The sequence below is a fragment of the Dermacentor variabilis genome, chromosome 4, assembly GCF_050947875.1.
Source record: "Dermacentor variabilis isolate Ectoservices chromosome 4, ASM5094787v1, whole genome shotgun sequence".
Taxonomy (NCBI): Eukaryota; Metazoa; Arthropoda; class Arachnida; order Ixodida; family Ixodidae; genus Dermacentor; species Dermacentor variabilis.
The window spans coordinates 201,891,084-201,914,411 of NC_134571.1; the positions used below are offsets into that span (position 1 = coordinate 201,891,084).

The 23,328-nt window shown below is 42.9% G+C and overlaps 1 protein-coding gene across 1 annotated transcript; it reads right to left on the reverse strand.

The window, feature by feature from the left end:
* Nucleotides 1–1,010: 1,010 nt before the first annotated feature.
* On the reverse strand, nucleotides 1,011–23,287 carry LOC142580052 (cell death-inducing p53-target protein 1-like). Its single transcript, XM_075690820.1, has 4 exons — nucleotides 23,242–23,287; nucleotides 16,228–16,318; nucleotides 3,946–4,216; nucleotides 1,011–2,464 (listed from the first exon to the last, which is right to left on the reverse strand). Exons 2-4 carry the CDS (start codon nucleotides 16,313–16,315, stop codon nucleotides 2,356–2,358), a joined length of 468 nt encoding a protein of 155 aa, XP_075546935.1. The 5' UTR covers nucleotides 16,316–16,318; nucleotides 23,242–23,287; the 3' UTR covers nucleotides 1,011–2,355.
* Between the last annotated feature and the right edge of the window lie 41 nt (nucleotides 23,288–23,328).

Sequence of the window (23,328 nt, forward strand, 5' to 3'; positions counted from 1 at the left end):
TATTTATGTGTCCTAGTAGAACCCTGGGAGCGTTAAGCCAGCGCCATCACTCACATACCTTGGCGGCGGACGTGGAACGTCCTTTTTGCCGCAGGCGTCACGAGAACGTGATCTTTTTGGGTGAAGACAACTGGTCAATAAACCCACACATGCTACCTGAAGGCATCAATGTTGCCGGATTTGAGACCCTCGTTATGTAATCAACGACAAGAGAGGGGGTTAACCGAGGGTCCCGATTTTTATTAGTCGTATCATGAGAAGCCAACAAACACTGACACCAAGGACAACATAGGGGAAATTACTTGTGCTTAATAAATGAAATAAAGAAACGATAAATTAATGGAAATTAAAGTGGATGAAAAAACAACTTGCCGCTGGTGGGAACCGAACCCGCCATTAATTGTCCATTAATTTATGGTTCATTTCATTTATTAAGCAGAAGTAATTTCCCCTACGTTGTCCTTGGTGTCAGTGCTTCTTGGCTTCTGATATGACTAAAAATCGGGCCCCTCGGTTAACCCCCTTTTTTCTCGTTCATTACATAACGAGGGTCTCGAATCCGGCTACATTAATGCCTTCAGGTAGCATATGTGGGTTTATTGACCAGTTGCCTTCACACCCCCCCCCCCCCAAAAAAAATCACGTTTTCGTGACGCCTGCGGCAAGAAGGACGTCCACGTCCGCCAAGGTCTGCGAGTGGTGGCACTGGCTAACACTCCCAGGGTTCTACTAGGTCACATAAATACCCAAGAAAGTGGATGGTGAAACGGCGCCGCGGCAGCTCAATTTGTAGAGCATCGCACGCGAAATGCGGAGGTTGTGGGTTCGGTTCCCACCTGCGGCAAGTTGTTTTTTCATCCACTTCAATTTCCATTAATTGATCGTTTATTTCATTTATTAAGAACAATTAAATTCCCCTATGTTGTCCTTGGTGTCAGTGTTTGTTGGCTTTTTGCGATATACCACAGTGAAGGCACACAGTTTGTGGGTGCAACAGTCAGGCATGTTGGTGCAAATCAAAAATACTTTTGCTTTATTAAACCACAGTACGGAAACTAACGTCTCTGTCTACAACATACAAGTGCAATAGCAACTCATGAAAGTTGGGATGTGTGATCGTGGGTACACAAAACTGTAAAAGAAAAGAAAGAAAAGGTTAAACAGAACGGTCTTTTCAAGAGATTAAGGCATAGCCATAACATCATTTCACATGTGTGAGCATGTCACCAATCAACTAAATTCTGCAAGGTCCTATTAATCACTTCCAAGTGCCACAGAAGCAGTTGCACTGTGCAACAAGGTTCTTCACCGGTGAACTTCATGATGTGCACATTCCATTTGCCCTCATGTTTCAACTGCTAGCCTGGCAATATAGCCCTTTGTTGTTTGTAGACGATTCTTGCAGTCGCAACATGAGGATCCGTACTTCTGCACTGAAAAAAAAAATGCCTAAGTTCTATCTTTGCTCTCTTGACTTTTCTTGTTTCCATCATTTGTTGCAAATGCTGAGGCACTCCATTTGCAAGAAGAACAAAATTTGGTGCTACCAGTTGATGCTAGTTGCACTGAGTAACTAGGTCCTGGATATGTTGGAAAGAGCATAAATGTTCTGCTGGAACCGTATCATGCTCATTTTGCATCACAATGAAACAGCTTGGTCATTTCAGTGACAAGCACATGAAGTCATATAAAGAAAAAAAAAAGCTTTGCAAGCAAACTAGCACAGACACGGTTCCAAGTTTTCGACGATTCCTTCAAGCCGATTTTCTGCATCTGAAGGTGCCAGTCTCCCTAGGTTCACAAACTTGCAGGCTACGAGACAGCGGCTCCATGCTTCATTCGGGGTAAAAATAAATGCCTTTCAAAAACCCTCTTGCAGCTCTTCAGACTTTTGGATGACACCTACTTATGATGTGCTGTGTGAGGAGTTGGAAAGAACATCATTTTATGCACCTTAGAGTCTCTACACATCTTTTGAAAGACAGACTTCAGTTTCTTATTTTTCCAACCGTCTGTTTCACGAGAAAAATAAGGGCGCACATGGCCACGAAGACTGCCGAAAGGAAGGGGGGTCCTGCCACATGCACCGATGGGCTGGGGAGTTTTACGAAACGGCAAGCGACAAAAAAAATCGCCTATGTTCAGCAAGCACTGTCGTTCAGGTGCAAATTTCTAGTGGCTACCATTTGGTGCTGTTGGGGGGAGAGGGGTGAGCATGGGTTCACGCGGAAGGCTCCCAGCAGCAGCAGCACGACTGAGGTGCGCAAAAATGCTGGAAGGAAGCTGCTGGGTGGCTGTTGATGGTCCCCGTGGTTGCCAGACTGCGGTAAAGTGTCCTAGCTGGACGGACATGCCTCAGAGTCTGCGGTAAGTGCACAGGTGCCGCTTGCAACTCGGGCAGTGGTGGTCCACGTCCTGACACTCGGGGATGCAGCAAGGGATCAGGCAGCACCCCAACCAGCAGCTGAACATGCACCGAGACGAACACCCAAGTCAGTTTCAACATCACGAAAAAGCAAATGGTTCTATCCTACTGGAGCAGAAAAAAAACTTTTTTCTTTAGTGCAGGGATAGTATAAAAGACATCGACAATGGGCTTTTATTACGTCCCTGCATTTTCTTGTGTACTAATAGGCTAAATCAAATACCAACGTGCCCAAACATGCTTTCTTTAAAACTACTCACTTAGTATTGCAAAGTAGTGGGCTGCAATATCTTGAACATTTTAGCATAGCATTACTATTCTACTCACCTATAGATAATTTGTACATTTTGGCAAAATACAAGAATGCTTGTGTACTTAGATTTAGGTACATGCTAAAGTATCCCATGGTGTGAAAATTAATCCGGAGTCTGCCACTATGTCATGACTCATAATCCGATTGTGGTTTTGGCATGCACAGCACTATAATTCAATTAAGGTTTCGGAATTCTGCCATGATGCAATGTGCCGTGTGAGGCAACGACAATGCTAACCTTCTCGGAGGTTATGATAACAATGGCACACGACACCACCTTGAGCAAACACGTCTTGCTGTGTGTTCAGTGCACTACCCAGACAAACAGCAGTGGCGAATGCAAGGTAACGTAACTCACCACTAATCATCCTTAATCAAATTGAACAGCACAGAAAGCTTTGCTTACATCGACTGCCACATAGCATCGGATCCCAGAATTTTTCTTTTATTTCTTTTTCGCCCGGCGATTTAACTCTTTTTTTTTTTTCCTTCGAGCTGAAACATCGACTGCCCACATTTAATTGTTATAACCAAAAATGCGGCATGAGAAAATTGTACTAAGTTCATTTTACCATAGAACACAGAGAAGTTCATGGTGCTGTGGCTGCTCACTGTTAATCTGATATATTGTAAAAACTGGTATTGTAATAAGTGGGTTTGTCTGTGCTGTGTTTGTGCAGCGTTAATAAATATATGGAGGAAAGTAAAATAAAAGTCTTAGTTGAAACATCTAACATCTTAGTTGAAATCAAGAAAAAGAAATGGGCATGGGCAGGACATGTAATGAGGAGGCAAGATAACCGATGGTCATTAAGGGTTACGGACTGGATCCCAAGGGAAGGGAAGCGTAGCAGGGGGCGGCAGAAAGTTAGGTGGGCGGATGAGATTAAGAAGTTTGCAGGGACAGCATGGCCACAATTAGTACATGACCGGGGTTATTGGAGAAGTATGGGAGAGGCCTTTGCCCTGCAGTGGGCGTAACCAGGCTGATGATGATGATGATGATGAAAATAAAAGTAATTGATTTATTGCTTTTTAGCAATTGCTCAACTACTTTCCTGGGGCAGTAATCGGTAACCGTAATTGTACTTTTGAAAGAAGTGTAATTGGTTACTTTTTTTTTCTCTAACATATAAAGTCTTGTGCTGCTTTGGGACACCAAACATCACTGGTCAAGCGAGCGTTATCGCAATGAAGCAGCACTCACCCAAAGAGGACACAGGCACCCGACAGCAGCCAGGTGAGCAGGCCTGGACGTGTTGAAGTGGCCGTCAGCACGTGTGCTCCGCAGTTGGGGCACGTCAGCTGCACAGGGTAGGGCCCCCATTCGGCCACATTGACCACCACGGTGGGCACGGCCGTGCCCTGCGGCAGCCATGTTGCATAGGGGGCGGGGCCGCCATGAGCACCGCCAGGGGGAGCCGACGCTGCAAATCCTGGTGGCGGAGGCTGCGTACCTGTCGGAGGGAAGCCAGAGCCTGCGCACGGAGAGCACAATGTGAAATTTAAAGCGAACTTTCCAGTACTGCAATATAGTACCAACACAGTACTCGACGAAAAGTTTTGTTTTTTACTTTCACAAGACTCTTTTCCATAAGTTATTTTTGTGTAAACAACTGATAATTTCATTGTGCATAAACATCAATGAAACATTGCGTGCCCCTATCTTGCTCTGAAATGAACTAGGACAATTAAAGTTTTCAGACATTTAATTTTACGATGTTTAATTTGAAACATCACCATCCTAAGGCCAGTTGTTTTCTTTACTACTATAGTAATTCACTTAGCACAAATCAGACAGAAAGCTTTCCAGTTTATTCTAGAGCTTGCTATTTGACCGTATTTGTGCCAGCATTTCACATTCATATACTTTACTTGCAGGTTATGAGCTTATGGCCATTGGCACAGCATGCACTATCGTTTTTTTTTTCACCAGTAAAATGCTTAATTTTGAGATTTTACATATTTTTGTACACCTGAACAGCCTTTCAAACTGCCCTCTAGAAGACAGATGTTAAAATAATTTTCATGTCAGAACCAAACATCTTTTTCAGAAATGTTTTTCTTACTCATTAGGGCCTCGACTCTGGAAGCCTTGGTGCCTCTAGGTAGCACATGTAAGCCTATTGCCCAGATGTTTACTCCTAAGTTGACGTACCATGCAACACCTGCAGTGGTCGAAAGAATGTTCCACATCCGCCACCACTGCCATGATTGGCACTGCCTGGCAACCACTGTCTACTAAATGTACACAAATATTCCAAAAAGTAGACAGGGGGTCAGTCACTGCCATAGCTCAAATGGTAGAGAGAGAGAGAGAAATTTATTTACAGAAAGGCAGAGAGGTCGGCCTGAGCTATAACTTGCTCTGGCCTGCTACTCTACTCTGGGGAAAAGGGACGGGGAGGGAAAGGGTTGATGAATGATGATGGTATAAGGAAGAGATGCGTATATACAAATTCACAGAGTTGTGGTATCTCTAAAGGCGTGCGTCCAGCCCAGTGGCTTGGAGAAAAGCTACAGCGGCTTACAAGCATTGCACATGCCATGTGGAGGTTATGGGCTTGGCTCCCGATAATGAAAAGTTGTCTGTTCTTTCACATTAGTTTCCATTTTCCTTCGCAAAAAGCAAGCCTTAGCTTAGGGCCAGCTCCAACTTCCCTATACAAATACATGTGAAATGCAAAAATGGTTACTATTTGTAATGTGGAACACTTTTCAAATAATTTTTAATTCAAATCAACTTTGTAATAAATTCCATCCCGGCAACACCAGCAGCAGCAGACATTAAAGACATCAAGTTGCACAGTGGAGCACACTGCACAACTACGTAGTGTGCCTCCACTCGTAACTCGTAGCGTGGCAACTGCACTACATGGTGGAGTCATGCAGGGAGTCTGGACTTTTCTGGCTAAACCTAGATCGTTCACACTCACCGGTGACTTGTATGTGAAAAAAAAAAAAAAGTGTTTTCTCCTAATGCTCCATTTGCGCTTTCAGTAAACTAAGCGCACTTCATGATGAGCAGCGTAATGACAGAAACTAGGTCACACTGTCAATATATCTAGAATGTGAATACTGATGCCACAAATGGATTGCTCATTGTGCAAGAACTACAAAAAATATATTCAATATTCGATCTGATTAAGTCTAAAAAATTACTATTTGCACACTCCTAAAAATATGCATTTAAATCAGCACAATATGTTGACAAAAAAAAGCACAACACAATGAAATAGGTGCACGTAATAGGCAACAACACAGTTTATGCAGGACAATTTCCGTTGGCAGTCTGTAGATTTCGACAGAGAAACTAAGGTAGCAAGTTGAGTTGAAGTTGTGTTCCCTCAAATTATTTAAATAGCACTGACGGGAATGTGTAATTTATGGACTGTCTACCATAATTTGCACTGTGGGAACAAATATGTCTTTGTGGGGGTTTTCCCTTCCCGAATCCTTGCCAGTAAAAGAATTTCGTTCAGGTTATATTTTAATTACATAGCAGTAACAGTATTGTATTTACTTGTCTAAGGGCCAAATCCAGCCAAAATCCGAAAAAAAAGTCCGACACTTACACAAGGCAAGCTTACGGCTACCCACTGAAGCCTCAAACTGTGCACAAACTGCTACCCTGGCAGCAGTCTATTATGAACACATTAACATTCACTGCCTGATTTCTTGAACATAGACTAGTGTTCTTCCAAAAAAGAAGACTAAAATCTTCCAAAAGATCAACCTGGAAAACATTTGGTGGATGTGTTGCCTGTTCAGGCCTTTCTACGGCAGGCATGATGCATCCAGGGAAGCCAGTGACAAAATGCAATTTCTTTTCTAACCTCATTAATGAAGTGCCCTGTTTTTTTACCAAAATGTTTGTGGTCTACACACAAAATTTTGATAGTTCTACAAGAACATGCTAGCCTGCTCATACCATGTTATTTACCTCAAAGAAAACAGAATCATTGAGGTGGCAAGAAAAATGTTGTGCCTTGCAAAACCAGGTGAAATGCATAAGGCGTAGAGAGACAGTGATGCATATATCATCTCTTTCCCTGCCGTGCCCAGTGGGCATTGCTAGCCTGCTATGAATGGTTTGAAACGCCGCATTCGAGACCTTCTGTGCAGCTCACAGACACACTGCGCTATCGGACGTGAAAGAGGACAACCTTAGTTTTGTTTTCTAAGCAGTTTGCTTTTTTCCTGCCAGGTGGTGATTTTTGAATGCACTCTGAAGTTTTCGTGATTGTCAAAGTATAAAGCCAAAATTTCCACTTCCGGGAGCAGCGCACGCTTCAAAAAGATAGCAGATTTTGCGACTCCACTGAATCTGCATCTGATCTTATCAATGGATCGAGCAGCAGGCTGAGGATGTTGCCTTTTTCTTGGACTGTGGCTCTGAGAGCGACAACGACACAAACCAGCCCGGAACATTGGCGGCCACAGCCCAGCACGCTCAACTGGAGTGCTTGCAGTTAAATTTTTGTAGTAGGATACCTGTTCAATGAAAAATCTTGATTTTTTTTGAGTGAGTGCCTATTAGATGGCAATACATTTTTTGTATATAACAGCTCTTGTTACATTTTTTTTCTTAGTAGATACAAGCGTGTGTTTACAAACTTTGTTCAATTTCATCCCGCAATCTTGATTCTGGCAATTTATACCTTTATTTAAGACATACATCTCGTTAATAAAACTTTATGAGTGAAAAGTGCATTCATTCTGCTTTTTGTTTATATATTACATAAAATATTGAGCGAGTAGCTTGTTCAGAAAAAAATCTGGCGTAACCTACAAAAAACACCTATTTTCCCTGTGGTAGGGAAAAAAGAGTTAAGCTTGTCTAAGAGCGCGTAAAATGCGATCCTAAATGTTTTTCGACTTACACAAAGAATTACAGTTAGGAGTGGGCTGAGATTATTGACATAAATCATCCTTTTCGTGGCATTCTTAGAAACTGCAACAATATTGCCAATGCATTCATTGAACATTTTTCCTCCGTTTTCTTGAATACAGTGCATGCTCCAAGCTCTGGTGATTGGCACTATAGTTTTAGTGACCACTTTAACATTTCATGTCTTTCATAACACGATATTGCGACGACTGTAAGTAACCTGAAACCAAAGCTTTCTCATGCTTACAACCGAATACCAAGCTTTGTTATCAAAGGTTGTTCTGGTTTCATTCCTCTGCTTATGTTTATCTTTAACCTTGCTTTGTGTACAAAAGCCTATCCGTCTTGCTGGAAGAATGCAATAGTTGTGCCAGTACACAAAAGTGTGAGCATGAGCGATATCAAAATTAGTGCCCCCTGTCTCTCTTGTCTGTGTTTGCAAAAGTACTTGAAATAGCTATGTTTACACATCTATCATTTTTCTTTAAGCATAAGATTAGTTCCGTATTTACATGATTGTAAATTGACCTATCTTTTTCAATTTGAAAATCTGAAGTGGGGGGGTCGACTTACAATCAAAACCAAAACATGGCATTGGTAAAACAGCAAGACCAACGAGACCAACGAGACCAAACAGCAACCAACGAGTGGGCACGGCGGCACTACTAGCATGCGGTGCACTCATCCCCTCATCTTCGTTGTGCAGCTCGCCCTTGGTCTGTGTTTTCATGGCACCAAGAGCAGCATCGACCATCCTGGGATAACCTTTGTCACCCCACCGGTGAATGAAGCGCTCGTCCACGTGTGGGATACGCTGACATCATCAGGCCTTCATCAACCAAGTCACCCTGAGACGGCAACGTGCGCAGACTGTTCGGCGCATAAGCCGCTGCGAGCGCCACCACAAGAGTGGACCATATATATCCCGCATGGGCACTACATCGGCAGTGGGCACGGCGGCACTACTAGCATGCGGTGCACTAATCCCCTCATCTTCGTTGTGCAGGTGAGAAGGCCTTTTGGAAAATGCTTCCGCTCTAGCAGCCGTTTTTGGTGGTGCTGCCGTGCCCGCAGCTATGTCACGGGGTGTTTGATATGGCTGTGTTTCTGTGGAAGTTGCTGCTATTATCGGGAGACGTCGAAACAAACCCCGGCCCTGAACTAAAGGACATTGTTAAGCAACTAAAGGAAATTGCTGCTGATATCAAAGAAATAAAGGAAGAACGTCTTGCAGATATAGAGACCAAATTAGATGCCATTGCACTTCTAGAAAATAAAGTACAATCTTGTCAGACCGAGATTTCCAGCATGAGTCGCGTAATAGAAACAATGGAACAAAAAATCGATGACCTTGAGAATAGAAGCAGGAGAGCTAACTTAATTGTTTATGGCATACAGGAATCAGAAGAAGAAACGAGCGACAGTCTTGAGCAGATAGTTAGCAGAGATATCATACAAGATATCCTAGAGCTGGACCCAGTTACCATAGAACGCATACACCGGTTGGGCAGACTGCAAACGAAAAAGACTAGGCCGGTAATTTTTGAACTTCTAGATTCCCGTGACAAATCGGCAATATTGAAGAAAGGTCTTAAACTTAAAGGTTCAAAATTTGCCATTGGGGAAGATTTTTCTCCTAAAATACGGGACATTAGAAAGAAACTGTGGAACAGTGCCAAAGAAAATCGCGACAAACATGACAAAGTCTCCCTCGCCTTCAACAAACTGTACATTAACAGTCGCGCCTTTGTTTGGGACGAAGAAACCAATGACAAAGTACCCCTTAAAAAAAACGAAGCGGAATCAAGCAAAATAAACGGCCCGCCAATGACGCGGAGAAGAGCTCGATAAGACAACTAACAATCATAAATGTAAATGCAAGAAGCTTATTAAACAAAATAAAATCTTTCGAAAACCTGTTAACTGATCACGAACCTGATATAGTCGCCGTCACGGAAACGTGGCTTTCACCGGATGTTTCCAACCATGAAATCATTCCACCTAACTATTCAGTCATTCGAAAAGATCGGGGTTCCTGTGGTGGTGGCGTGGCTCTTGTGATTAAGAAAAACCTTCCATTTGTTTTACTGCCAGATGTGTCAGGTGCTGCAAGCGTGTTTTGCAGGATTCTTTGTAACTATACTACTATTTGTGTGGGTTGCTTCTATAGAAGCCCCTCTTCGGGGGATGAGAGCATTTCTGCCATTCATGAATTTCTACACCGATATGCTAACAACTCTAGAATCATCCTTATGGGAGACTTTAACCTTCCAAACGTAGACTGGGTAACTATGCATCACACATCATCTTTTTCAGAAATTCTGTTTGACCTAATGTTATCATTTAACCTTCACCAAATAATCCTAGAACCGACGCGTAAGCAAGGTTCTGCAAACAATATCCTTGACCTTATACTAATCAGTGATCATTTTTCAGGGCACCAAGCACAGACAGAAATTATTGAAGGCATTTCAGATCACAACATACCGCTATGCTTGTTGCCTCTGGACTGCTCAATAAGAACGCGTTATAATACGTCTATAGTACCCAACTTCGAGAAGGCGGATGACGCCAGCATACTAACCCACCTTGCGCACGAATTACAAGCTTTTACTGAAATAACCTCCGACTCGTCAATTAATGTAAACACAGCCTGGATTCATTTTAGGAATATGGTTTGCTACTGCGTGACTAACTATGTTCCGTTAAAAAACAAGCGACCACCAAGAACAAGCCCATGGATAACTTGGGAAGTCATCCACGCAAAGCGTCATGTAAAAAGGATACGTAACTCTATTAAAAATCATGGATCATGCCCATCCAAAACTAACAAACTAGCATGTGCAGTAGCACATTTTCGACAGACAGCCAAAGAAGTTAAAGAACACTATTTTCATGTAACGCTGCCTAACTTTCTGACAAACAGCCCTCAGCGATTCTGGAACCACTTCCACCCTACTAAAGGCACGTTATCGGACTTGTCTCCTGAGGAAAAAACTAACAACGCTAATGCATACAATAACTATTTTCACTCGAACTTCACAAAAGATGACGGTAACCTGTCAGACTTGAGTAGCAGTTCAACATCGCACATCGATCCTTTAATCATATCTGACGCGGGTATCCTTAACATGTTGCTCACCCTTGACCCTAAAGAATCATGCGGACCAGATAACATTCCAAACCATTTTCTAAAGAGATACGCAGAGTGGTGCAGCCGATACTTGGGCCTCATATTTCGAAAATCCCTATCACAATCATCCTTACCCGACAACTGGAAAAATGCTAAAATCATCCCAATACACAAAACAGGAGACACCTCATTGCCCTCTAACTATCGACCAATATCTCTCACTAGCACCGCTTGCAAGATGCTCGAGCATATCATACTTAAACACCTAACAAACTTTCTTGACACTCACAACTTATTAACGCCGCACTAGCACGGATTCCGCCATGGATTGTCAACCGTCACGCAGCTTACCGAAGTTGTGCATGACCTCGCATTTAACATCAACAGCTGTAGCCAGACTGATATAATATTATTAGACCTTTCGAAAGCATTTGATCGCGTATGCCACAGTAAATTATTAACAAAATTGTGAGGTGTTATTGGGAATGGGGAAATTTTAGACTGGGTAACAGATTTCTTAACAAACCGGACACAATTCGTACTATTTCAGCATGTGGAATCTGCGACAGTGCCTGTCACATCACACGTCCCCCAAGGATCCGTGTTGGGGCCACTGTTATTTTTAATTTTCATTAATGACATAACCAGAAATATTGACTGTAACATCAAACTGTTTGCTGATGACTGCATCATCTACCAAACAATTAACACCTACAAAGACCATGTTTCGCTTAGCAACTCACTAGACCAGCTAAATGAATGGTGCAAAAAATGGCAAATGACGATAAACACAACTAAATCAGTTTGCATGACGGTAACAAGAAAAAAACAACCTGATGACTTTCTGTACTTTATTAACGGCACAATGCTAACGAAAGTTCACCAGCATAAATACCTAGGCATCACTCTAACTTCTGACCTGAGATGGGACGAGCACATTGCCAACATGACCTCGAAGGCATTACGCAAGCTATGTTATCTCCGAAGATGTCTCCGCCTCGCACCAACGTTGACTAAGCTTCTCGCGTATACTACTTTCGTTAGACCGATTTTAGAGTACACTAACACAGTTTGGTTTCCCCATTCAGTAACTAACATAACGAAACTGGAAAAAGTACAGCGAAAAGCGCTGCGGTTTATTTACAACAAGTATAAGCGCACAGATTCACCCACTAACCTTGCGGCTATATCGGGTTTAGCGACGCTCTCATCAAGAGCAAAGCGAGCATGGCTCAAATTTTTGTTTAACTTGATTCACAACTATTATAAGATAGACCTAACAAAATACATATATTTATCGCAGTCACAATCATCGAGACATAAACATGTACACGCTTTAACAGAATATTGATGCCATAATGACACATTCATGTACTCTTATTTCCCCCTTGTGATAAGGGAATGGAATCGCCTCAATCCTTCAGTCATTTCTGCAGACTCATTATCTCAGTTCACATCACGGTTAGAATCCATATCAAGCAATCAGTAATGCACTTTTATTCACATAACATGCTTTGCAACTATTGTAAGCCATGCTGGTTATCGTTAAGGTGTTTACTATTATTTTTGTTCCCATTTACTGTCCTTTTCATGATGTATTCTCTGTATTGCTGCGCATGTCTCCTAGAAATGTGATATCTATATTTGTCGTTTTTTTGGTGTATTCTTATCTTGGTTCTTTTACGTTCCTTGTTTGGTTTATTGACACACAATTTGTATGTGCCCGTTTATTACCATGTATTTCATTTTTGTATGTCCACCTGCTATGGTCCCTGATGGGACTGGCAGTATTGAAAATAATAATAATAATATCAGGGGAGCTAAAACATGGTTAAAATTTTATGTTTTCCCTATGGCCCTACCTGTAGCTTTTTACTATCCTGCGATTTTGTTCACTTTTCGGAAGGGTTTTTCAACATTTTTAGAGTTTGACAGTTCACACAACACTCATGGGGGGGGGGGGGGGGGCGTCGATAGGTGATGGAAGAGAGGCACTGCTCACATGGTCCTCTTTACCTGTAGCTTTTAGTTTGATGCGTTCGACTTGACTGCCGGCCACATGCTACTTCCATGTTTCCTCGGTCGTCATGAGTGCTCCAGGCCCACTAAACATTCGGCGATCGTTCACAGCAGCGTTCAAGAGGGCTGCCATCCTTTACACTGAAGAAACAAATCACTGTGCAGGGGGCCTCAAGTTCGATGTTTCTGAACAGGTGGTTTGAGAGTGGCGACTGCAGCGAAGCAAAATTTTGACCCGTGACGGCAAGCGAATAATTTCCCACAGGCCGAAGACGGGTCGCTTTCCGGAGCTGTAGGCCAAGCTTGCGGCATATGTTGCTGAAATGCGTGATCGGTCCGTGCCAGTGAAGTGCAACATGGTCATGAAACAAGCCCGGATGTTCGCCTTTTAAAACCTGCTTCGCTGTGAATACGAGTGGCTGGAGGCAGAAGACCACGAAATTACGCCAACCGGACCTGTCGAAAGAGCCTCCCTGACGGGTGCGTGTGGTTGGGTGCATTCGGCGTGGGCGTTCCACAATATGTCATGGTGCGGTCGTTTGCTATTTCGCTGGATGACGACGTGCCGTGGGACCTTAGCAGCGATGATGATGGCAGCACTAGTGAGGATGATGGCACAAGTGCAGATGAGCAGTTCAGTGACCATGCCACCTACAGATAAATTTTCATTATGGAATGCGCCCTTGGGTATGCTCTTTTTTTTTTCTCTCTGTCACACGTGACATAGAGGGGTCGACTTACTTACATTCGAGTCGACTTACAGTTGCGTAAATACGGTATATGCCAACATGGTTTTGTCCATGGTAGGTCTGTGGAAACAAACCTTGTTTCTTTTCTTGATACTGCGGGAGCCACTGTTGCTAACCGGAGACAGTTAAACACAGCATATTTTGACCTGTCAAAAGCACTTGATATTTTTTCTCATGACCAGCCTGTGCATGCTGATTAAGGACTACCTGTTCAATCATTTTAATTATGTTTGTGGAGGCGAAGTGCTCTTTGCCTTATGAATGAACTTTCTGTGTTCCACAAAGGTCTATCTCAGGCCCATTATTTTTCAATATGCTTAATAAGCGTGAAGAATGTTTGTGTCATTTGCATCTCCTTGTGTACAATGACAATATTAAACTTTATCGTAAAATACAATCAGCGCAGGATGGTGAATTATTAGAGGAAGATGTGAGTTCTGTCGCGGAGTGGGGCGCTTCCAACTTTTTTTTGTATTAATCAAACCAAGACACTTGTTGTTTTCTTTAGCTGCAAAACGTCCATTTTACTGTATGAATAGTCACTTGATAACAATCCATTGAAAAGAGCAAGTTGTATGTGCGACTTAGGAATATTGGTCAACTCCCAAATAACTTTCGAAGAACATGTTTCAAGCATTGTTAATGCATCCTACAGAAATTTAGGTGTCACATCAAGGATGATGTGACATACATCACATCAAGTTTACCAATGTCAACTGCGCTGTTCTCGTATATTCTTTGTCCACTCGAAGTTAAAGTTTAGTTCTGTCGTATGGAACTGTATTAACCCTTTGAGGGTCAATGACATAAATATACAGCGCCGCAAACAAGTACAAAATGGTCGATGCCGTATATTTATGGCACCATCTGGACATTTAAAACACGTGCCAATTTTTTAAGTTTTTCTTTTCTGGCATGTGCTGCCATTATGTGGGAATACAGGGAACTTTTTTCTCATGCCTCCCTTCCTCGGTTTTCGTTGCACGGTTTGTTTTAGAGCTATAGTTTGCTCTGGCACATCTTTATACTACCGCTCGCACATTGGTGCGCACGGGCGGGCGGCGGTTTGGGTTTTGTCTTGCGGGCAGTTTTGGCTTCTCGCACTTACAAAACTGATGGCTATCTCGCTACTAATCGCTCAAAGGGCGACCGCATGCTTCTTGTTCATTTAGTGCTCACAGGGGTATGCATAGGAAGGATGCCGCCGTGCATGCGTTTCCTTATCCTTTTTTTGGAGACTGGCGAAAACTAATTGCATCTGTTGGCGATAAGATGAAGTTTAGTGAAAGTTTGTTGCACATTCTGCATTTTTGATGGGCACACAACCACAGTTTTCTTGAGTGTGCTCACCTACGCAGTTCGATTAGGCTACGGACGTAAATATTAGTGTAAGAGCAGGAACATTTGACACTTGCGAAATATTCTCGTGTGTGCATTTTCTAAGCCTTTTGTGTATAACAATGCATCGAATTTTTAGTTCTTATAAGTTTATTTCCCTTTTGATTGTTGTTATTCATGAATAAACAGTACATATATACCAACACAAAATATATTTTTCTCACTTTACGGTCACTCTAGAAAAATTACGTTAAATTTTTTTTCGAAACATGTTCCTCAGAAAAATTGGAATCTACAATAAAAAAATCTAACCTTGGGATATGGTGAAAAAAATCGACCCTCAAAGGGTTAATTTTACCAATATGGCAAAAATTGAACGTGTTCGACTGATTTATGGGATGCCGTGTATTTTATGCCTATGAGCGTCTACTGTGCATGCTTAATATTAAACTCCTAGAAATTGGGCAAAAATATTGTGATTACTTATTCTTGTATAAACTAATTCACAACTGCATCTCATGTCAGCATTTACTGTCAGTTGTAATATTCATTGTGCCTCACCAAAACTTGCCTAATCCCAGCATTTCTACGTGAATTCAGCTTGAACCTCTAATGCTACAGGACATCTTGCAACAGAACATGATACCTTGCGTTAGGACTGACATTTCCAGCCTTTGCATTTGCTCTTTATCTGATTTTTCTCTTTGACATAATTCAATTTTTTGTTGCGTCTTGTAACACTGTTCTTTCAGGTTTTCTGTTTCTGTTCTTTGCGTAACACATTGGTGCACCAAAACTAAGGCGTAGAGCTGTTCTTGGGCACTTTCAGAAATAAATTAAACGAAACAGTGTAGTGGCTTGCCGGAATTCACCAGCAAGCAAGTGTATGCGTGGCACTTTTGTGAACCTTTCTTTTTCTATATTTTTGCACTCCAAACTGTGGGTGTGGGCCTTACATGACTAATTACAGTATAATGCAGACAGAGCGAATTACTGAATGTACCAAAATGAACCTAAAAATATTTCTCGCCAATACCTACATGTAGCAAATATAAACTTATAATGAGCATCAGATATAATGGAGGCATTTTTGTGCTGTATGAGGCATTGCTATAACAAGGTTTGACTGAACACCACCTTCAGCGACCGGATAAGTTGGAGTGCGAGATTGTGCGCTCAAGTTATTACTTGCTAAAGCTGCACAATTGCTCACGCTTCATTCGTACACAATTATACACGAGTGTAGATTGTTTTTGAGAAATAAAGAATCAAGCTGATGTACATGAAACAAAATGACCCGTGAATTAAACGCATGATTATCTTCCATCGAGGCACCAGCAGTGTGCAGTGATTACTCACTGGGTTGGAAGCCCTGCATGGAGGCCTGGTAAGATGGCGGTGGCTCAGCATAGCCAGGGGGCAGCACCTTGGTCGGATGTGCTGCCATGTCCTGCATTGCACCCACAGAAAAGTCACAAAGTCACAAAGGCTCAAGACTACCTCGCACAACTACGGGCATCCTGCTGCATAACGCTCGCAATCTAATTAAACCTACGTTTATCTTTTAGTGCGTGTGCATTATAAATGGGTTTAGAAATTTATGGACTATTCTTGTGTCAATATAAGTGCCGGCTGTACCGCTGCTTTTGTTACCTAGGGGTGAGAGCATTGTCAAGCTGCCTACCTAATGACCACCTTTTTTCTTTCTCACCTCTTTCTTCTGCACTTTCAGAGCACAAAATATGACATTAACTGTTAAATGCATTGAAGTTTAAAGCCATTTGTGTGGTGCTATAGACCTTTCATCGGGTGAGGAGGAAAGGGCAGGTGGCGAGCCTTTCCTCCTCTCTGGATTGTGCGATCCGGAGCGGCGCTGCTTGAAAGTATTCGTCACAGGCGATGGACTGCTCGAAGGAAGCAACCACCTCCGCAATGTGTCATTCACGCTGCCGGTGGGAGCAGTATAACCTTCCTTACTCAGCGGTGGAACACATCCTGCACCCTTTGGGCTGCAACTTCCCTCTCAAGGTGCTGTTCCATGCTCTGCTAACCTTCGCCAATGATGCTGGTTTTGCTAAGCGTCTTTGAGCTTGTGACATGCCTAAGCATCCTCTGTTGTCGCTGCTGCAGCCGCCCCACCTTTCTCTCCCTTCCCCCTTGTGCAGTGCGGCTGAGGTGTCCTCTATAGAGAGACAGTTAGCACTGCGCTGCACTTAGCCCCACCGTTCACTTCCCAACCAAGAATATCTTTCTCTTGCAAGTATTGCTATCGCGTGCTGCGGAATGATTTCGAAATGTTTCAGATTGTACTTTGTGAAATTTACACAATATCTGTTCATATAAGGTCGTCAGGGAAGCCTCTCAGTGAATCGGTAACTACAGTATGCAGAAATATCTCTTGGGGGTGAAAACATCAGCCATGGTGTGTGTATGTGTCGTGAACTATTTCGTGTATATAGGTTTTAATTTAATGAAGAGAACCAGTGTCTCAGTATTACCAGCATGAAATGGTAAATCTGCTCACTATTTGATCGCTTGGCATAAGGACTAAAACATAAAACATAAGAGCGCATGCTGATGTACGGCCAACCTAAGGCAACCAGAAAAACATCTAAGCTGCAGGCGCTATCAAATATTTGTGATACACCGGCATCGATCTCGCGCATTTCAAGTATAGTAGGCTTGAAATCACTATATGTCTATGCTAGCCTTCCTGCATGAAGCCGATGGCGCTGCTCAACATAGCGATCACTGCATTTGATGAACCAGCATGACACATATATAAGCATTGTGCTTCGGTATTGCCTTATTGCGCTATAAAGCCATAATATATGAGAGGGATCGCATAAAAAGAATGTGATGGCTATTTCTGAGGACAATATTTCTGTAGTATGTGTGAGTGCGTCGTAGAGAATGAAACAAACACACCCAAAAAAAAAAAAATTGGTTATCATCCTCTTTCTCGAAAAAGAAGGAGAAAATGGGCTAACGCCGCAATAGGACCTCGCATAGTCATGCTGCGAAACGTCCATAGATCTATAAATGTTGATGTCATATGTTTGGACCATGCCCTATATAGAACAAAACTATCTAATTCAGCACCTACCACTCCTTAGGATGCTAGCGCAGTTCATAAACAGTAGCTTTGCTGGACAAGTGTTATTTACACCGTAAAGTGTGCTGTTATTACTAATCAAAACTATTTTATTCATGGGTGGAAACCACGTCCACTGAACCAAGTAGTCGCGTAATGCTATATACAGTTAACTGTTCTAGTGCTTCTCAAAGTATAACAGCACAACTTCTACCGTAGCAGAATGGTACCCACGCTGCTACGATCGTCACGTATGTTTCATTGCTCCTAAACCACAGCTTAGAACTAAAGGAGAATACCGATATAAGGTCACATAAGTGAATGGAATTTTCAAAAATATAGAATTGATCTCCGAGGATGATTGTAAGTTCGAATACGCGCACGCATCGCGGCTGCATGCTCCGCGTCCATGTCAACACCAGCATAAAGTCCGGTCATGCCGACTTAAACTACTTCAGTACTGCTCACAGAACTGTTTTCCACATAGACGACACCACTTCATACTAAATAGACCGCATGAGCGCAAAAACAAAGGCCGGAAACTACCGCCGAGCATATACCTGCCATGCAAGACAGAGCATTCGCCCAAGCCACCATGCCAACTGCCCATAGATGGCACCACTGCGTAGCAATATGGTGGTGCCCATGAAAGAATGGTGTATATGAACATACCTAATGACAATGTTGATGCCACTCGTGTTCTCACATTTCATTTGGCTGCTGAATTCGTAGTCTGTGGCCACAATAAGTACCACAGAGAAGAACTTGACAATGAGGCTTAATCTCAAATGACTAATAATTCAAAAGATAAATAACACAATCGATAGATCATCTGGCACTTTAAACAATGTGTACTCCCAAACTTTGCATCATGCACTCAACGCTACTTCAGAACCTTCTTCTTAGCTGACATTCTATTGGGAACAAGGGATCCATATGAACCCCGAAACATAATTCTAATTTTACTTTGACCTTGGTCAGTGACCTGCTTCATGTTTAACAATGCTTTTACCTGACCAAACGGTATTCAGTCGAACTCTTGACTATAACCTGAGCAAATGACATATGTACAATATGCGCCAACGTGTGATGTTATATAGATGAATAAATATATATTATAGCTCTCAAATCTAGGCATCCTTCCCTTCCTCTCAAACAGTGCTAAAAATACTTTTGTGCATGAATGCAGGCACCTGCTTCTGTTCTACAAGACAAACTGTGACTGCCTCCGCTGACTTGGTGGAAAGGTCCTTTTAAAGTGTCATTAACACATTCAACGAAACAATAGAACAATTTATCACGGTATACTGACAGGAGGTACAGCAGCTTGAACAGCCACAAACGAGACTGCACGTGAAGTGAAGGTACAAACAAATTACACTAAGCTGGGCGTCAAAGGCACTTGTATCTTATGAGGTCTGTCTTGAAAAGCAACTGATTTATGCAGTATTCCTTGCAAACATAATTTCCACTTATCTGGCCAAAAAAAGTTTCAATACTAGCAGAGAAAATGAAGTCCGAGCTTCCCTCCTGAATTTTGCAGCCAAGAAATAGTGCTGGTACATCAGTGTGACATCATGGATTCCAAAGTGCAGTTACACCTATATCGGCAGTTTGTTGTGCATTCATTATGCCCATCAGCCTATTTTATGTCCTCTGAAAAATGAAGGCCTCTCCCCATCAATCTCCAATTAACCCCGTCCTTTTTCTGCAGTAGTTCTCAAAATGCTGCAGACTGAGGTTTTGACTCCTTTAGAGCGCAGCACAATTCTCTTTCATCCACAAACAAGTATAACTAGTTACAAGCTCACACTTTCAAATTTGTTGACACTGCAGCCCATTCCCCTCCTCCCCTCCCATTTCTTTTTGTGGCTCTGCTTGCAGTAGGAGGGACCTTTTTGGTTTTATCAAAAGCAGAAGGTAATGCCAACTTCATAAATTTCTCCCTCACAGTTTAAGTGAAACAATAAAAACCAGTAATTCAATTCTGAAGCTTCACGTGCCAAAACCACAACCTGATTACAAAGCACGCCATACCGGACAACTCCAGATTAATTTTGACCACCTGGGTTTCTTCAATGTGCACCTAAATCAAAGTACACAAGCACTTTTTTTGCGTAACACCCCCATCGGTATGGGCCTGACACCGCTGGGATTGAACCCGGGACATTGAGCTCAGCAGCTCAATGCCATACATCCACCGTGCAACCGTGGTGGGCCGGTGACACTACCCACCACAATGGCAGCATCCATAGCATTCTGGTGCTAAGCCTGGTATTGCGAGTTCTGCAAAAACCTTTGCTTACTTAGATTTAGGTGCACATCAAAGAACCCGCAGGTGGCTACCATATTTTATCCAATTCTGACACACACTTTCTTTCAGCAAAAGTTTGTTAAAACCTGACATGCACATTAGAATTGAGCAGGAAATGGAAACTGCAATAGGCAGTATCCAAATCATACGCCAATCTCAAAGGGCCCGCTTTGCCGTACTGCATGTTTCAAAAGTTTGTCATCATTGGACACCACCTACAACTGGGGCCCCAAGTCGGGGGCCCCAGCCCTTTAAAGATCTGTAAATTCTCTTTCACCAAGTGAGAACAAGTTGCTCATTCTCTGTCCTACAATAAAAATCTTGTGAGGGAACTAATAAGGGCATTGGTAATTTATATTCTTTGAAGTATTCAAATTAGAGTGGATGTAATAATCGAGAGCACTTCAGAATCAAGCAATCTGGATCAATATGGTAATCCGAAGACACCCATTACAATGTCCCTCATAGCCAGTGTGATGCTTTAAAATGTTATACCCGATAATTTCATTTTGTTCTGATGAAATGAAAAATTCAAACATACGGGAAGTTTAGGCAAGTCAACAAATAATTTCATACAATTCGAATTTTTCTGCTGTGCCAAACATTACATGGTAATGTTTATACTGCCGCATTCTAAACCACTACTTTCAACAAGAGCAGTGTTTGCACAACATTTCATCAGCTGCAAAAAACATTTATACACCTGAATATTTAGGTGTCACATTTCACGATGTACATTTGCCATCTCCTATGCTACAACACATATGACAGCAATGCAATGAAGCATTTTGCCAGGCTCATCATGCGTGAGAATAAGAAGCATCTAAAAACAGGCACTTCTTAGCCTTAGGCATTACGTCAATTTTCTTACATATTATGTATTTTTACAACAATTTTAAATACATTTCGGAAATGAGGTAATAATGATATCTGGCCCTACTTTCACCTGCACATAAGTCATTTACAGTGCTACCAAACAATTGTCATGAAACTGGCTGCAAATACCGCAACAAAGATACTCCACTTTATACGTAGCATGAAATGCTGAGGAGGCTGCACAATTAGTGCAATCATGCAAGTTTCATTTTGCATGTTTTGCAGTGCAGTTGCTTTTTTTACTGCTTCGTATATTACAACTACAACCTGTGGACATAAGTTACGTTGCGTCAAATCACTCATTATATGTGCACCTTCGTGCTTCCAGTATGTGATATTCTGTTTTTGTCATGAGCACAAGTACTGCGCTATGGCTGCAGAAAGACGTCACTCCATTCATTTGTTGGTGCAAATCTGCAACGCCCTGTGCGTAAATAATCATGGCACATTTTCCAACAAAAAGCACAAGACTTAGAGTTGCACTGAATTACATGTCACATACCTAAACCTTTCTTTCTTACGTGATGCAATATTTTTTGGTTGCATCATCATGAGCAACACTAATCAGGTTCGTGCCATCTACTTCACCCTTCTGCGGAAAGAGTTTTGTCCTCAATTCAAACCTTTTTCTGCTACACCATCATCCCCGGTGTGCCAAAACCTGTTCAAATCACTCAGCCTGTCATTTAAGATGATTTTCAGTAAAGACACCAAGGAAGAAAGACGTGGCTTCTTGATCTCTTCACAGCAACACTTGTTCACTGTGCTACAATTCTGGCAAGTGACAGTGGTTTGCGTTTTACCACCGTTCAGCATAGCCTTCCTCACATTGTCCTTAATGAAAAGATTTAAAAAGAAAATCGAAACGAAACGGCGCAAGTCGAGTCACAGGTGAAGAGGGGTGGGCAAGGGAATGACAGCACTGCGAAAGCCGTCGCAACAGCTGGCGTTAAGGCCGTCGGCGAGTGGGCAAGCTATGCAGGTGCTTCGACTTGCGGCACCTTATTGTTCAACGACGCCCACATAACATGCCTAGCTGTGCAAACCGGATGACGCGAAAGTACACGTCTGGCAGTAACGCCAAGCAAAGGACGCTCGCAGGCGCCGCGCTTGCTGCAGCACAGAGTTCACTGTTCACGAGGGAACGCCTTGCGCACGGTTGTTAAAGAAACGGTCGTGCCTCGCTCCAAACGAAACCGAACGGGTCAGCTGCAGTAGCTTGTGCAGTCAGCCTGCTGCGCCGGGGCGATATATCGCTCGGCGCAAACTTCCCGGACGCTGCGTCAGCGCGGCGATTGCCCTCCCGCTAAGCAATCACAGCAGACGCGGCTCCCAATCAACATGTGGCGCTTTCCATGTGCCCGGAGCCGCGAAACTGTTAATCCGCGGCACCCAGCGAGCCCGTCTGTCACGTACTATCCGCGCGAACTACGTTTATTCGCAGTCGAAAGCGAACGCATCATTCCTCGAAGGTCAACCTATCGCCATTCTAGCTATCGCGGAAAACGAGCGAGCGGCGAAACTGTTCAGGGCGATGAGCGCCACGAGTAGCGCGTAGACGTAAACACGTTGGTCACAAACAGTCATGACTCACAGCGGACCACTCTGTGCGCCACACGTAGATCTGACAGCCAGGTCAGTAGCCTGATCGAAGCGGAAACGTAAGTGGGGCACGTCACGCACTACATGTGCGATTCGGCTGAAAGCGACCGTTGTCACCTCCACCTGCTTACAAAACAGCAAAAAATACCGGTCAGAGAACGTGCGATTATCCTGCAACTGCATTTGCTACTGGAGATCCGCTCAGCTGTAACCACAACCGAAAACTTCCCGGATCAGGCGTTGTGTGACAAATCCCTTTCACTCGTCGACGGCTGTACAGGAAGTATCTTGTCCTTCATGGACTCAAGTTTCGGAATGACAGAGCGCAAATCTTGATTTTAACAGAGCAACCAAATTTGCCTGCGAGAAAGCTCGAAAAGAAACGAAGCAATGCATGGTTAAAATAAACCTTACCAGGCTAACGTAGTTGAGCTTTCAAGCTGTTTTCCGACTTGCCGACACAACTGAAACACAAGCGCTTGCTCACCGCACTTGCACACGCACTTGTCTGCTCGTACTCAACGTTGGTTGCCATTCATTGCCCCACATCTGAGCTAGAATTGCACGGCAAACA